General features: G+C 40.5%; 1 protein-coding gene across 1 annotated transcript in view; it reads left to right on the top strand.

Moving 5' to 3' along the window:
* Positions 1-16184, top strand: part of Ttc33 (tetratricopeptide repeat domain 33) — a 37811-nt gene extending 21627 nt beyond the window's left edge. The window contains exons 3-5 of the mRNA XM_032898819.1: positions 2097-2178; positions 6927-7058; positions 13224-16184. Of these exons, the coding sequence (XP_032754710.1) occupies positions 2097-2178; positions 6927-7058; positions 13224-13577 (568 nt within the window). The 3' untranslated portion in view covers positions 13578-16184. The remainder of the gene's footprint in view (positions 1-2096; positions 2179-6926; positions 7059-13223) is intronic.
* Positions 16185-17566: the final 1382 nt, after the last annotated feature.

The following is a 17566-nucleotide window of genomic DNA, read 5'->3' as shown; positions in this document are numbered from 1 at the left end:
GATCTCTTTGCTGTTTCCAAGTGCAGTGTAAAAATGAGAAATATGTTTAAGGCCCATGCAATTATGCAAGTGGTATAAAGAAAAATAATTGGACTAAATAACAACCTAGGTGATTTAGGTCAGTCCCTTGAGTTGGCTTTGATGCGGTTAAGCGAGTCAGTGAGAACAGGGAGTATGGAGTTTCACTTCTGGTGTATGTACAATATCTTGTACAGTAAACTTGTTCTCCTAAGTACAAGAAATGAACTCTAGAATAGCACTAAAAAGTTAGTGGGTTAGATGGGGAGACAATTCAGTTGATAAGAATAAGCATAAGGACCTTTGACTGAATCTCCAGCTCTTGCTTAAAAGCTGTACTTGTGTGCCTGCAGCATTGTTGGCTGAGACATAGTGGATCCCAGGAGCTCACTGGCCAGCTAGCCTTACAAAACCTGGATTTTTCAGGCTCAAAAGACCTGTCTCAAGAAAATAAATTTGAGACCAATAAAGGAAGATGCTGTCCTAATGCCTAAACACACAACTGCACAAGTAAACACACACACACACACACACACACACACACACGTTATATGATTATAATTTATTTTAGAGAATATGTATCAGTTGCAGTTATTATTGAGTACTGTGTATTGTACATACATATAAATACTAAGAAAATGAAGGGTCTGAAAAACAACAAGAATGATTTAAAAGAAGATAGTTCGTGATATTACATGACAGAGATTGTCATTTACTCACAGGCCTGGGACTGCAGACGTGTTCAAGTACTTGGAAATAGGAGCAGTGCTCATTAACATTGCCTAGGGAGCAGAGGGAGCAGTGCTCTCCCTCTGAAGACTTTGCATTAAGTGTACTAAGGACAATTTTAGAGTTGCTGAGTTAGTTTTGTTGTTTGAGACTACAGTTGAAGATATTAATTGAATACCTGGCTATCAATCTTAAGATAGAAGGTGGTAGTATGCATTCATACTTAGTCTTGTTGCTGTGACCAAAGACTTGACAAGAAGCTACTTTAGGGAGGAAGAGCTTATTTTAGCTCCCAGTTTGATGGAATGCTGCCCATCGTCGTAGAGAAGGCATGGCGGGAGTGGTTCCACTGAGGCAGGAGTGTGCGGTTGGGACTCCTCATGTCTCATACCCTGGTGGAACACAACAAAGAGGGGAGGCAGGAAGCAGGGCTGGTATTTAAAAATTTTTAGCTCTGAAAAAAAAAAATTTTTTTTTTAGGTCAGCCTCCAGTGATCCATTCCCCACTGAGGTGCTATGTCGTAAAGGTTTCACAACTTTTCCAAATAGTGCCACCATCTGGACCAAGTGTCTATGCATAAGTATATGTCCCTTTAAGGGACATGACACCATCAAACCACAACATACTAGAAGTTATCTGCATACTTTGGGCACATTTTACCCATCTCTTAAGCTTGGTAGGTGCTTATTTATGAACAAAATAGATATTTGAAAAAAAAATTTGGGGAGGAAAGGGGTTTTTTTTAGGTCAGCCTGCTCAGTGATCCATTCCCCACTGAGGTGCTATGTCGTAAAGGTTTCACAACTTTTCCAAATAGTGCCACCATCTGGACCAAGTGTCTATGCATAAGTATAGGTGTGAACCTAGGTGTGAAACTGGGTTGCAAGCTTTTAAGACAAATCCTTAGGAGTATATATCCTATCATTGAAGCCAATTAAAAAAGAAAGACATTTAACTTCTCAGCCCATAAATCTTTCAGATAATAATAATGATGACGATGACGATGATGATGTTGATGCTAGGGTGTGTGTGTGTAGGTCAGAGGACATGTTTGTAGAGTTAGTTCTCTACTTCCACCTTTAGGTGGATCCAGGGATTGACTCAGGTGACTGACTCCTTGTGCTAGGTAAGGCTCCGGAATCTTAGAAGGCAGTTTGTAAGATCTCTTATTTATATTTTGCCCTTTTCTCTTGTTTTTTTCTCCTTTCATTTCTTTAATTTCCCTATGCTTTTTAAACAGCATTATTAGCAATCTTTAATAGAAAGTTTTCTTAGTGATTATTTTCAAATTTACCGTGTACTCTGAAAGAGTTAAAACATGATGCTGATGTAACGTTAACAACTACAGGTATCAGGAGGCGATTCGGAAGTGGGATGAAGCACTCCAGCTAACCCCCGAGGACGCCACCCTTTATGAGATGAAGTCACAGGTAATAATGCTAAGGAATCTGACTTTTACTATGTGATTGTTCTGCGACTGTTCAGTGAGCAGCGATGGACATTTGTCTGCGCTCTCATTCTCCATTCTAATACAAGTGTTTTTAAAAATTTTAGCATATTATATATAGCTTTGTTTTGTGTATAAAATTAGAAATGCATTTGCTTTTGCAATGAGCTCAACTATTATTTCAACCTAACTTTAAGAAGATATAACATATAGATAAAATTACTAGTTACTTTTTAAATAGATGCAAACTTTCTACATTGCTTATAAATTAATTCTCTACCTCTTTTTGTTTTTTCAAAATGAAAATTCATTGTGTTTTCGAAGATACTTAAAAAGTGTTATGGGTCCATTGCTTCAGCATCCCGAGCTGCTACTGAACATGTATTAGTCACTCAGCGAAGATGCCTGAGGAGACCCAGACCTAAGCCTGACTAGTGGAAGAGGAAGAGACTGCTTTCCTGTACAAATTGCCCAGTTAATGTCACTCGATTATTAATAATTTCTCAAAGAGATCTTTTTAGGGGGCTCATTTCAAAAATTTCAGGTGCTTTGGATAAATTAAATGTGAGAGCTTAACAGAAACAAGACTTTGGGAAGGGGCTCTGTATCCGTTTCTACTTCTGCACACAGGATTAAGCTCTGACTGTTGTGGATGCTGGAATGAGAATGACCAGGGATGACTTGATCAACAGCTTTGGTACTGTGCCAGGTTGGGACTGGAGCCTTCATGGCGGCTTTGAGGCTGATGCAGATATCTCTGAGGTTGGCCACTTTGGTGTTAGTTTTTTACTGTGTATTTGGTTGCTGAGAAAGTGACTGTGAGCACCCACAGTAAGAATGGTGACCAGTATACCTGGGAATCCTCATCGCAGTGATCATTTACAGTGCAGACTGTCACGGGGACTCCATGGACCTTGGAACAAAGGCTATTGTACCTCCAAAAGAAGACCAAACTGAGTACTTGGAGGAAAAATAAAAAAAAAATAAGAAGAAGTAGTCTCTGTTTATTGGCTAACCTATTACTCCTTTGTAGAGGAGTATGGTAGAGAAAATCAGTGATCAATGAGACTGAAGACAAGAAAAGTCTGGTGACAAACCTTAAATAGAAGTTGTTCATTCAGAAGGAGGAGGAGGAGGAAAAAGACAAGAAGGAGGAGGGTAGGAGTGAAGAAGAGGGAGGGTAGGAGAATGGTGTGGTGATTTGAAAGAATATGGTCCCATGGGCTCCTAGGAGTGGCACTATTAGGAAGTGTTGCCTCGTTGGAGTAGGCATTGTTGGAGGAAGTGTGTCACTGGGGGGAGGCTTTGAAGTCTCAAGTGCTCAAGCCAGGCCCAGTGTGATACTCCCTTTCTGCTGTCTGCTGATCGATCCAGTTGTAGAATTCTCAGCTACCTCTTTAGCACCATTTTTGCTGGCATCCTGTCATGCTTCCTGTTTTGGTGACAGTGGACTAAATCTTGGAAATGTAAGCTAGCTCCAATTAAATGTTTGCCTTTACAAGAGTTGCTGTGATCATGGTGTCTCTTCACAACAATAGAAACCTTTAACTAAGACAAATGGTGACAAGAAAAAGAAGACTAAGGAAAGGTACATCGATCAAAAATCACTCAGCAAAACCAATCCTGTTTGGGGCAGAAATCCTGAGGATATTAGTAATGAATGTGGACAGGTCTACAAGTGCTTGGCCAGTGGTTGGGAAGCACGCTTGGCAGGGAAGCACTTTTCTGTTGAAGGGCATTTGCTTGTTTTTATCCCAAGACATGGTTTTGGTCTCTTTGAAAGCAGAGGAAAAAAAGAAAAAGGAAAAAGAATCACATTAAGTTGTATGCCTACTGTTTCTATCATGGGTACCTGAAGAAGTTAATCCCTGAGTATATGATTGTCATTACAGGGGAGGCATATTCCAAAGATCTCCCTCCAAGCAGTTCCTATGATAAGTTGTAACAAAGCAATATTTTGAATGTTATCAAAATGAATTTGGTCAAGAATTGCTTAGAACTGTCCACTAAACTGGCAGAAGATAAAGTTTTATGAGCAGTTCTTGAAAAATATAACTTGGAAATGGTTGAAGACTCAAAACTGCAAGAACTTTCCAGAGCTGTTGTAGAACTCCATCTGCTCTGGGGATGCGATGGTTGTCTAGGACTGCTGTACCAGAGTAAAGGAAAGCCAGAAAGACATCTACTCCGTCACCAAGAACTTGTGGTTACTTTGGCCTTTGGGGAATGATACGAACAGTAAAGCCTGTTGATGAATACTATATCCAACAGTTGAGGGAATCTGAGCAGGGGGTTTTAGTGTCAGCCACCAAGAGGGAGAGCATGGAACTTCCAGAAAATAAGAGGAAAAAAATAGGGAGAGAAAAAGACAAAATTTCTGTAAAATTATAGAAAGAACCCTTGGAAATAAAGTTGGAAAAGGTAGTCATATCAAACTTATTGGTAACTTCTCCAGAATGTCTGTCCCAAGTACATGAGTGGACAGTGAATACAGAAAGACCAAGCCTTAAAGAGACAGTTCAACAGTGAGTTACTTGGATATGACACAGCGCTGAAGGATCTGGTCATCTTCTGCCCGAAACTGTACTTGTGGCTTCAGACACATGCCAACAGGATTTCCAGGGTCCTCCGACTTGGTCTAGGTATTGTTGAAGATGAAGGACCACTTACCCACGATATTCCTGCCGCTGAGACTGAAGAGAAGACGCTCCTAGAAGGAGATGAAGGAGACCAGCTTCATCGGAAGAACTAGTCGTTACATTTTCAGTAACTAAATTCATTTCTTCTATTTTCCAGGATTTTTCTTTTGGTTTATTCTTGTTAACATTTTAAAAATAATTTTTGTGACCTGATAAAGACTACATAATGGTTCTTTCTACTTAGTCATTTAAAGAAAAGCTAGAAATGCCTTTTCTGGTTTAATCTTGGCTTACTTGAATAGGTTATTAGAACATTTGCTATAGGAAGTCATGTAACTATGTTAACTTTGTGATTAATATCAGAACTGATGGTGGAGCTCAGTAGACGGAGTGCTTGTCTATGAGGCACAAGGCTCTGGGTTTGATTCCCTGTACCCTATAAATGTAGTTTGGTGGTACATGGCCCAAAAACCCAGCTCTCAAGAGGTGGAGGCAGGAAGACCAGAGGTTAGTCTCACCCTGAGTTCAAGGTCAGCCTGGGCTACATGAGGCCCTGTCTCAAAATAAGCAACAAGTAACTACAAAAGCCAGGATGATAAAAAACAAACAAACAAATCAAAAACAAAAAACCCAATCCAACTTTGTGATTGATCTCAAGCTGGATTTCTTGGTAGACCAGATCTTGCACTGAGGGTTTCTGGGATATATCGTTTAAAAGAAGCACAAATGTTAAGATGCAGTGAGTTAGTGTACTAGGGTTTCCTTCCAGAGTTCCCACCCACGCTAGTTATTTCTTCATGCGCTAATCTTAGAAGTAAGTGCGTAGCTGAATCTGCTTGAGAGAAGGAATCCCCACCAGGGCTTGTTGCCCAAAAGAAGTACCAAGGGACAAACCTTTAAACCTCCCTAGGCCTCGAAAAACCAATGGCACAGTAACTTAAGTGAGGCTTATGAGTGGACATGGACTTCTCACGTCACATCTGCCCAAAAAGTAAATACAGACAGATGAAAAACAAGCGTACAGATGAAGTGGTGAAGGCCAGCATAGTTACCACCAGTAAAACTGACATATTAGACATACACTTCTAATATTTTGTGGAAAAATTCTATACAGAAAGCCTCCGAGCCCCTGAATTAGGTATCTAAGAAGTATTTAAGTCTCAAACAGCTGGGTGTGGTGGCACATGCCTGTGATCCCAGCACTTAGACTAACACAAGGAGAATGGGGACTTCCAGGCCAGCTTGAGCTCCACAGAGAAACTCAAAGTTAAAATAGCAAAGTCTCTAAAAGAGCATTAAGTATAATCTTTGGCAAACAGTGAATTATTGCAATCGAGCCTTCATCTCTGTTAACAAGTGTTAACAAGTGTTATCCCACAATACTCCGGAACGAGAGTAACCGCTCTACCAGCTTCGAGTTCTTTCACAGACGAAGAATCCAAATAAAGTAGGTCCACTAAAGCAGATCTGTGAAGCCTTCTCTTGCGTGCTTTCAGGTTCACGGATAAAATATGTGCAGATTAAGGTAAGATTTATAGTGAAATATATGAAGAGTTTAATTTAGAACCTAAGAATGGTGTCAAGAATGTTCCAAAACGTTCATGGACCCAAAGATTAAGTGAGGTAAGCTGTTTTCCATGGGTTGAAGTGAAGCACCGAGCTCCAGTTCTGTACATTTTCTGGTTTCCATGACTTGAAAACCTCAGTTCTGAGGTCTACAGGCTGTCTCATCTTCTCAACAGGTAGATATGTGCTTGGGACGGGGTGCTGGGTAGACAAACGTTGTTTTCTAGTTTTAGTAGCAAGACTCCTGTGTTCCCTAAAAAGTACATGTACATAGTACATCTTGGTTTTGACCACATGGACATAGAGACGGTTTATATTTTCATTTATTTTGGGAGTGAAGAAAAGTGTAGACTTTCCGGTAATGGATGTAAAGCAGGGAGTAAGTCGTGGAAATGCTGGGTGTCAGATTACAATACACTTTGTAAAGGAAAATCATCATCTGTGTGTGATCGTCAGCCAGGATTTGTCGGTTTATCTTAAAGCGCTATGGCAGGTTTTGTTTATACGTCTTCTGGTTGGCACACAGGTCCTGATGTCTCTTCATGAAATGTTTCCAGCAGTACATGCGGCGGAAATGGCTGTCAAGCGTAACCCACACTCATGGGAGTCTTGGCAAACTTTAGGTCGAGCTCAGCTTGGATTAGGAGAGATAGTCCTGGTAAGGAAATTAGATTGTTATAATACTCAAATTGAAGTATATTTTAATTTTCAAAATAAAATTTTTACAGGTGCATGTTACTGTTTACTGCCTCACCCTGCTCTCCTGGATTCTCCCTACCCTCTTGTGTCTCCCTTACCCTACCCTGCGAGTGCACTTTCTTCCCTTAGACTGACTTACTTTTGTGTCATTTAATATATGCATAGATGACTTTATGAGACTGTATACAATCTAGGAACATTAGATGAGAGAACGTATATGATGTTTGTCTTTCTGAGCTCAGCTTGATACACTTAATATGATTGTCTATGGTTGCATTCATTTTCCTGAGAACAGTATGACATCATTCTTCTTCCACCTTTTCCTCATCTGCTCTGATGTTGGACACCCGGGTTGTTCCCTACTTAGCTGTTGGGAGAGGTGTTGCATAGATATTGATGTGTAAGAATCTCTGTGACATGTCTCCTTGGTGTCCTTTGAGTAAATACCCAGAGTGGTGTAGCTGGATCAAAGCTGGGTCAGATGATAGATCAGTGTCGAGTAAGTTACTTTGTTTTTCCTAAAAACCTCTATGCTTTTCATGATGGAATCTCACCGAGTTTTGGTTTATGTTCTCTGATAGCTAATGAGGAATAACATTCTTGTGTTTATTGGCCATTTGTATTTCATCCTTTTCTAGTTTGACATTTTAAAGTTAAAGTTTAATTACATTGTTTTCCCCTTTTCTTTCTTGAAGCCAACCATTCCCATGTCCTTCCCCTTGCTCTTTCTCAAATTCATGATCTTTTTTTATTATATTGTTTCTGCATATAAACACACATAAATAGTATATGTAAATCTACACGTATATAAATCTACTTGTATATAATTCGCTTGGTGTTCATTGCTTGGTGTGATTTCAGGACTGAGCACTTGGTGTTGGATAGCCAGTCAAGATGCTGATCCCTGGATGACTGTTTCTCCTCCTCTCAGGATTCCTTATGTGTCTGTAGTTCCTTTGGTAGTGGTGGGTCCTGTGTGCTTTACCCCTTCCACATCACTGTGTCTGGTGGAGGTGTACTTGGTCTTGTTGAGGCACCCAGATTGTTGAGGTTTAATGGGTGAAGCTGTTCTGTTCTTTCTGGGAAATAGTCTCCAGGTAGATTTCCTAGTCCTCCGGTTCTTAGTCTTTTGTCCCCCTCTTCCTTGATGGCCCCTGGGCCTGAGATTCAGAAGTCGAGTTGTGGATTTGAATTGAGGCTGGGCGCCTGCTGATCAGTTGTTCATGTATTGTGGCTGCTTGTGGTTTTCTGTAGTGGTTTCCATCTGTTGCAAAGAGGAGTTTCTTTAATGAGTGGTGAGAGCTACACTTACTTGTGGGTATAAGGATAAGTATCTACAGTGCAGTTATAATTGTGCTGACTTGTTAAAGTGGCAGGACAAGGTTTCCTCTGAGACCAGTGACCTCAGTAGCCTCAGGAAGTTGGCTAGGTTTCCGGTACCAAGCATCATTGAGCAGGCAATAAATCCTATGAGATCACCATTAGTTACCACCAAGATACGAATATCATTATTGTAACCATAGGAATATTTGGCCATGCTAATGGTTGTAGTGCTTCCGAGGCATCACAGCAAATAGGACTTTTGGTTGCTTCCCGTCCACTGGTAGTTTACATACTCCCCTCCAGTGCTGTGAAGCTCATCCTCAGGAGGGGACTTTTGGGTCAGATCTAGCTCAGCTCTTCTGAGTCTTCTCTCTGAAGTTTATGATTTCTTCAGCAATAGGGAGTTAATGTTCCACCTCTGAGAGGCAACCAAAAGCAATAGCAATACCCTATAATGTTCTGGGAGTCTCTTGGACTACTCTGACCAACACCATGAGTTTCTCATGCCTGGTACTGGAGTTTTTCTTAGTCTATGGCTCTTGAGGGGAACATTATTAGTCCGAGTGGCATAATGGTATTTAAGCCATGTATGCACATGTGTACAGAGACACGAATATGCATTGTCTGTAATTCTTTTTAAAGACATTTATTTGTTATATATAAGTACACTGTGGTTGTCTTCAGACACACCAGAAAAGGGCATCAGATCTCATTACAGATGGTTGTGAGCCACCATGTGGTTGCTGGGAATGGAATTTAGGACCCAGGAAGAGCAGTCAGTGATCTTAACCTGTGAGCCGTCTCTCCAGCCCGCATTGTCTGTAATTGTAGGTTCATGAAATAGAATGGCCCTTGAGGACATCCTTCACATATCTTTAGTGCTGTCTTCCCCACCTTCTTCTCCCTCCATCCTTTCCCCCGTTCCCCTTCACATCAGTGCGTCTTCCTGCTTTCTAGGAAAGACTTGCATGGAATGCATCCATCCAGACTGAGCAAACAGGACTAGCAATGCAGAGGAGGAAAGGCTGGTTAGGAGAACTCTAGTTTAGGGTGACAGGATTGAGAAAGTAAGAACATGGAGGAAAGTGGGTCAACAACGACAACAACAAAGAATTGGATCACTGAAAAATATTTACGATTTCCTGGAGAAGTTGGAAGGGAAAGGAGAGCAGGGAAACGAGTAGTAGTTGTTCATGAACATCGGTTCTGCTCACTCTTGTGGCCCTTAGCCTCCAGTGCTGAAATTAGCTTGGGTCTGCCTTGCTAACTGTGGCATAGGTCATTGTCACCTTTTGATTTTCTTGGTGGCTGTTTGTTATACACACTGCCTAAAAGTCTCAATTCCTGATGTTTTCCCTATTTTCCCCAGTCTCATTTTACTTAGTGGTTTTAATACTGTGACAATTTTTGTAATAGGTGTTTCATTTGCATAATTTGGTATTTCTTTGCATCACTGTACTACTGTTTTGTGAACAGTAACTATTTTTATTATTTTATTCTATTCACTTTATACCCTGAACTCTATCCCCCTCCCGGTTCCCCCCCTGCTACAGTCCCTCTCCCAGGTGAGAGAGTGGAGGCCCTCCCCGGGTATCTCCTCACACTGCCACATCAAGTCTCTGCAGGACTAGGCTCTTCTCCCACTAACGCCAAACAAGACAGCTGGGTTAAGGGAACAGATTCCACAGACGTTGTCTTAGTCAGGGTTTCTATTCCTGCACAAACATCATGATCAAGAAGCAAGTTGCAGAGGAAAGGGTTTATTCAGCTTACACAGTCACATTGCTGTTCATCACAAAAGGAAGTCAGGACTGGAACTCACATAGGGCAGGAAGCAGGAGCTGATGCAGAGGCCATGGACGGATGTTACTTACTGGCTTGCTTCCCCTGGCTTGCTCAGCTTGCTTTCTTATAGAACCCGGGACTACCAGCCCAGGGACCACACCACCTACAATGGGTTGAGCCTTACCCCCCTGATCACTAGTTGAGAAAATGCCTTACAATTGGGTCTCATCGAGGCATTTCCTCAACTAAGGCTCCTTTCTTTGTAATAATTCCAGCTTGTGTCAAGTTGACACACGAAACCAGCCAGTACAGATGTGTAACAGCTTTAGGGATAGCCCCCACTCTAGTTGTTCATGACCCCCATGAAGACCAAGCTGTACATCTGTTACATATGTGTAGGGAGGCCTAGGATCAGGTCACAGGTATTGGTGTTTGCCCATGGGATGGATCTCAAGTTGGGCCAGTTATTGGTTGGCTATTTTCCTCAGTCTCTGCTCTATCCCCTGTGCCTGAATTTCTTGTAGACAGGGTAAATTTTGGGTCGAAAGTTTTGTAGATTGGGTTGGTGTCCCTATTGCTCCACTTGGATTCTTGGCTGGTTACAGGAGGTGGCCTCTTTAGGTTTCATATTCCCACTACTGTGAATCTCAGCTAAGGTCATGCCTCATTGATTCTTGGGAACCTTCCCTATCCCAGGTCTCTGGTATATCCTCAATATACTTACCCCCAACTTCCCACCAGCTGCAGATTTCCATTCATTCTCATGGCCGTCTGGCTATCTCCCCCACCTCTCTCTGCACCTGGTCCTGAACCTAACTTCTCCCCCATTTCCAACCAGTTCTCTCCCTCCCTCTGACTCCTATGACTATTTTATTCTTCTTTCTAAGTGGGATTCAAGTATCCTTGTTTGTGCCTTCCTTGTTTAGCTTCTTTGGGTCTGTGGGATGTGGCGTGAGTATCCTGTATTTTATGGCTAATACCCACTGATGAGTGAGCCTGTACTATGTATGCCCTTTTGGATTTAGGTTACCTCACTCAAGATGATATACTCAAGTTTCACCCATTTGCCTGCAAAATTCATGATGTATTTATTTTTAATAGCTGAATAGTATTCCATTGTGTAGATGTACCACATTTTCTTTATCCATTCTTCAGTTGGGGAACATCTAGGTTGTTTCCAGTTTCTGACTATTTTGAATAAAGCTGTGTGAACAGAGTTGAGCAAGTGTCCTTGTGGTATGGTGGGACATCTTTTGGGTATATGTCCAGGAGTGGTTTAGCTGGGTCTTGAGGTAGAACTATTCCCAGTGTTTGGAGAAACGGCCAAATTGATTTCCAAAGTGGCTGGACAAGTTTGAACTTCCAGCAGAAGTGGAGGAGTGTTCACCTTGCTCCACTCTCTCACCAGCACGTGCTGGCACTTGAGTTTTTATTTTAACCGTTCTGATAGAGGTAAGATTGAATATCAGAGTCATTTTGATTTGCATTTCCCCCATGACTAAGGACTTTCAATATTTCTTTGTTTCTCAGCCAGTCAAGATTTCTCCATTCAGAACTCTGTTTAGCTCTCCTCCATTTTTAAATTGGGTTATTTGGGCTGTTGGTGTCTAACTTTCTGAGTGCTTTATAAATTTTGGATTATTAGTTCTAGGTCAGGTTGAACTATTGTCAGGGTTGTCTATTGTCAGGGTTGGTGAAGATCTTTTCTTAATCTGTGGGCTGCTGTTTTGTCCTAATGACAGTGTTCTTTGCCTTCCAGAAGCTTATCAGTTTCAGGAGGTCTTGTTCATCAATCCTTGATCTTGGAGCCCGAGCCATTGGTGTTCTGTTCAAGAAGTTGACTCCTGTACCAGTGAGGCCAAGGCTATTCTCCACTTTCTGTTCTACTAGATTTAGTGTATCTGGTTTTACTTTGAGGTCTTTGATCCACTTGGAGTTCAGTTTTGTGCAGGGTAGAGTCTGTAAGATTGTATCATCAGCAAACAGGAACAGTTTTACTCCCCACACCCCAGTTTTGAATGATCTATCTATTTTTCTTTCCTAATTCTCTGGCTAGGACTTAGAGTTTAGTCATGAGTAGAAATGGGAAGAAATGGTTGTCTAATGCTAAAAGGTCATCCCTGAAAACAAACATAAAAGTAACATTATATAGACTGAGCAGGTTACATTTAGGAATAAATGCATACATATGTACATGTAATATCAATTAATGAAAAAAGAGACCTTGAACTTGAAAGTGAACAGGGAGGTGCATATGAGAGCATTTCCAGGGAAGAGAGAGATGATGTGATTATATTATAGTCTCTAAAAGTAAAAAGAAAAAAAAAGAGCTAGGAAGAGCTGGACTCATTCTTGATCTTGCTGGAAAGTCTTTCACTGGTGAGTGTGGTGTTGGATTTGGGTGTTCTGTGTATGGCTTTTACTTCTCTCTGTTCTTAGATATCATTACCATTTTAATCATTAAAGAGATACTGAATTTTGTCAAATGGCATTTCTTCATATATTGGTACAAACTGTATGTTTTTTTATCTTTTATTATGTGGTATATTATACTAGTTGTCCCATACTGAACTGTGTGATTAGCATCCGAGGGATAAATCTCATGTGGCCATAGTTAATGATGCTTTTAAGACGCTCAAACCTGGGGCTGGGGATTTAGCTCAGTGGTAGAGCGCTTACCTAGGAAGCGCAAGGCCCTGGGTTCGGTCCCTAGCTCCGAAAAAAAGAACCAAAAAAAAAAAAAAAAGAAGCTCAAACCCTTGTAGCAGTGCCCTCGATTTAGGGGCTTTTAAACACCAGCATTTTGTTTGTCTTTTCCCTTACACTTGTATGTGTTTTCTGTACCATAATTATCTAGTTATTATGACAGCCTGTCTTTTTAAAAAGATTAATTGTAAAAATTATATTTGTGTGTGTGTACGTACACATATATAACCATACTTACTTGAAGGTATATAATTCTACCTAACTTGTTGGTTTTTAGAAATAACCCAAATGAAAAAATCTCTTCTCCCAGGCAATTCGAAGTTTTCAAGTAGCCCTGCACATATATCCAATGAACCCTGAAATATGGAAGGAAGACCTTTCTTGGGCGAGAAAGCTCCAGGAACAGCAGAAGGTAGCACAGAGGATTGAAAAAAAGGAAATTCCACCGGAAGGACCAGACCTCTCACCAGGGGCGATCCCTGACTATGACTTTGAGAGCGATGAGATTGTTGCTGTTTGTGCCGCTGTGGCGGAAAAACAGAAGTCAGCGTCTGCAAATAAAACAATGGTTATTGTGTCAGCTTCTGGGACAGTGGAGATAGTAAACGAGAAGGAAGAGGGCTCTTCCGCCCCAGATGGCTCTGTCTTTATCAAAGCCCGATGAAGCCATACACAATGAAAAGGTGTTTGAACCTTTTCTTTCTTTGTTTTTTTTTTGGTTGCTACTTAATGCTTAGATGAATGACATAGGCATATGTACTCTGGAGGAAAAGGGAAAAACGATCCTGTTTTAAAATGAGTTTTTTAGATGAAACATACCAGAATCAAGTTGTGGAATTATTCTCAGTGAGTGGACTGTGTTATATACTTAAGGTTAGCATCTTAGGTGAAATGTGTTTTGATGAGAAGCATTTGACTTGACCGTATGGGAGTTTCCTTAAAGCCGCAGTTTGGAAAGGATGTTCTTGAATAGTGTAACTAGACAGGCCATTACTGCAGTGCCCACATGGAGACTGCTTTGTGATAGAGGAAGTGTGCGGCTTCTTCCCCTCCTGTGAATCTGCTGCTGTCATCCCCCCATTTTTCTTGCTTCACTGGTGTAAGTTTTCATCAAGATGAATATTTCTGACATTCATTTGGATTCAAAGTTATCACTGAATATGTTATATGTGAATATTTGAAATATTTGAAGTTTGCCTAAAAATGCATGCAAATGTATATGTCCTGAACATTTCTTTGAAGATTTTGTTCTTGTTGTCCTAATGTTCTGATTTGTGCTTCCATTTTGACTGAAGTTAAGGAGTGGTAAGTCCCTCAGTACTTGGTAACTGGATACTGTGTGTCAGCGATGGACTCGCTTTCCTCTTCAAGATGGAGTCATCTTTACCATAAGTCAGTCCTTTGTAAAGATGGATGGCATTTGCAGATTATCTGTCAGTAAAGTCTACTCCTGCATTATCCTGATCAAAAAAGAGTTTCTTTTCCTTTTTCTTTTAGTGGGGAGGTTAACCTAAACTAGCCCGCTGGATTAGCACCCACCACTGAGCTAGATCCTCATACCTTTTGTTCTTATTTTTGAAAGTATGAAGAACCTTGAAAACCTTTTTTCCCTTTTTGGCTTTTGTTTTTTAGTGACAAGTTCTTACTTTTAGCCCATGGTTATCTTTAGCTCAAGGTTATCTTCCTGACTCAGCATCTAGACTGCTGGGGATACAAGTATGATCTACCAGAGCTGACTAATACCTCTTGCTTGCAACTTTATAGTGCACAATTTAAAAACATCTTTCTAAATAGCTTTTTGGGGAACTATTCAGTGAAATGAAAAAAATAGTTACAAGTTCAAATCAGTATCAAATCTCTTTAAAAGTAAAAAGACAAAGTTATTAAAGTGTCAGTATGTGACTGACAAGCAAGGAGCGGGAATGGATTAATGTATAATCCCACAAGTATGAGGTGGATACGGTAAGGAAGAGTTCAGTGCGTGGTGTGGTAGCTAATGCCTATAATCCCAGCACTGAAGAGGCTAAGGCAGGAGAGTTGTAAGTTCAAGGCCAGCCTGGGCAACATAGCAAGCCCCTTGCCTCAGAACAAAGCAAAAACAGTCGAAAAATAAAACAACTCAAGAAAAAGTTTATTAGAAATTCTGAGTCACGGTCACAAACCAATACTATTGCTATGAATTACTGTTTTTATTTCATATATTATAGTACAAACATATGCGACTGTCAGGTGCTGTTCACTCTGATACTCAGGCAGTTATGATTGATGTAACATTTTCTTTTAGAGATAAAAATTATCTCTGTTGTATTATGTAATCTTAGCAAAAACTGTTGAGACATATAAATATTGTCTGTATTTTTATGAGGATGATATTTTTGAAAGTATTTTAATGGAATGTTCTCTAGTTTTTCTTCCAAAGTTAGAGAATCAGCAGTTTCCTTAAGTATTATATTCACCCCCCTAATTATATCTTCAGATAATTAGCCCCAGGATAGCAGAGAGTTTTAGAATGATTAAAAAAATATTTTGTTAAATAACAAGGGATATTATCAGAGAATAGCTAGATGCCTAGAGAATTGAATATGTCACATTTGATATGTTACATACAAATGTCTGTTTGCTATATGATTTGTGACTAGTTTTCCATCCGTGTCTTGGAGAGTTTCCTCTTAGATTTTGAAAATTACATTTGTACCTTTTTTTTAGACACTTTGCACGTTTCCTCATACATGCTAGCTAGTTCCAGGAAGAGCTTGTCTTAGTTAGGAATATTTCTTCTCACTTCTTCTGAATTTTGAAAAGATCTTTATAGTTAGTCTTTTATCTGAAGTTACTGCTTGTGATACTGAAAGATGGTTGTCAGTTGGAGATTGTTCTTGGCATAGAGTCTATGCCTCAACCTCAGAAGAGCCAAGTCCCCACATGGCCTGCATGCCGCTCCGCACTGATGAGCCTGTTGTTCAACTGTACTGGCTGGTATTGGTGGGCCATGCTAGTCCTCTACTATCCAGGTATAAGACACAAAATAGATGTGAGACGGGGCAAAGGGAGAATGAGTTATGAAGAAGAAGGAAAGGTTCATTTCTCCAGACCCCAAAAGGTAAAGAACCTTCCATGCAGGAAGAGACACACATCCGTTAATTTGCTGTGGTATGAGCAACAATATATAAAAGTTCACTAAGACGTTAATTCTAATAAAACTCAAATTTTATGAATCTGGAGAAAATGATACTCATAGCAATAATTATGTTTAATAAATGATCATAAACAATAGCATCAGTGATAGAATTATATTGACTATGGATTTGTGTTGTTCTGGCGTCAAATTGTATGGTGTAGATACTTACTCGAGCATTACACATTGAGACCATGCCGGAAAACTTGAGACTCATGTTAATCTCTCGGATGCAGGTGCCTAGGGTATAAAACATTGTATCTTAAATATCTAACAGTATGGGAAAGTTATGAGGGAGACATAACTCACATCTGTGCAGCTGGACAAAACAGGCTGCTGATGGCATAAACGTGTAAATATTTTAAATTGCTGTTAGCTCAAACTAATGAGGGGTTAAAAGGAGTTATCTCGGAAAACTGGTATTTTCATGATTGTAGCCGGACAGCTCAGCTCTGTCAGTTTGCAGGTTATACTTTGCATGGTGACTCACAGGCCGACTTCACTTTCCCAGCACTAAGAGAATTAATTATTAATCAGCTCTTACATTTCCTTCAGTCAGAAACCCTTCAAACCGCACTCGGTGACAGACATTCTAGGCTGGGGTTTCATGACACGGCATGCGTCTAAATGAGTTAGGAGTTAACACAAGAACCGTGATTATCGTCTTCCTTCAGTGTGTGTGCTGCAATGGCATTTTCTGAGATGAGATGAGTTTATGATTGTACATTGTAGGCTAGAGAAACTCACTTCTACCCCCAGTAATAAAGCATGGCAGTTTATAAATTACCTTTTTACGAAGTCAATTTAAGTGAAATGAAGATTTTTTTATCTGAAGTTGTGTCCCCTAGCCACATGCAGAATTGATAGGACTATTTGAATGAATGCAGGAGCTGTGCTGGCCCTTTGGCTAGTACACAGTTCCTTAGTAAGTGTTACTGTGTTGTATTGGAGGGTGGTGGGGGACTGATCAATGTGAACGGACTTTGTTGGGTAAGGCAGGTTAGGTAGGAATGAATTCCTTTCATCCTGCTTCTTAGAAAGTCCACTAACCAAGGAATCCTGGTCTGCCCCCCACCTCCTGGGGAGATGAAGGACAGGATGTACTGGTCAGTCCCTTTCTCCTGTTCTCTGGGTTGGTCATGTCTCTTCTATCTGCTTTGTGAAGGGGAGCAGTGAAGAGCTGGTGGGTGTGGGGAGGATGACGCCTGAGCTTCAGAGCTGCCAGTAGGTCTGTGAGGTCTCTCGTTATAACCTTAGGTTCAGTATTACCTGGCCGTTATATGCAGTCGTTGGGTGGTCCCCAGGTCTTCTCTTAGGTAGTTCAGAGGCCACAAGGACACCTTTAAATGCTAGTATTTGCTTTGGACTCATTTAGGATCCTTTAGGACCCCCTTAAATACTAATAAAGATTGAGTATATTTTAAAGTAAGCATGAATTTTAGAAAAAAAAAACCAAAATGTAGAAATCCTAATTTTTG

The sequence above is a fragment of the Rattus rattus genome, chromosome 3 (genome assembly GCF_011064425.1).
Source record: "Rattus rattus isolate New Zealand chromosome 3, Rrattus_CSIRO_v1, whole genome shotgun sequence".
Taxonomy (NCBI): domain Eukaryota; kingdom Metazoa; phylum Chordata; class Mammalia; order Rodentia; family Muridae; genus Rattus; species Rattus rattus.
This window is presented reverse-complemented; position numbering and strand designations above follow the sequence as displayed.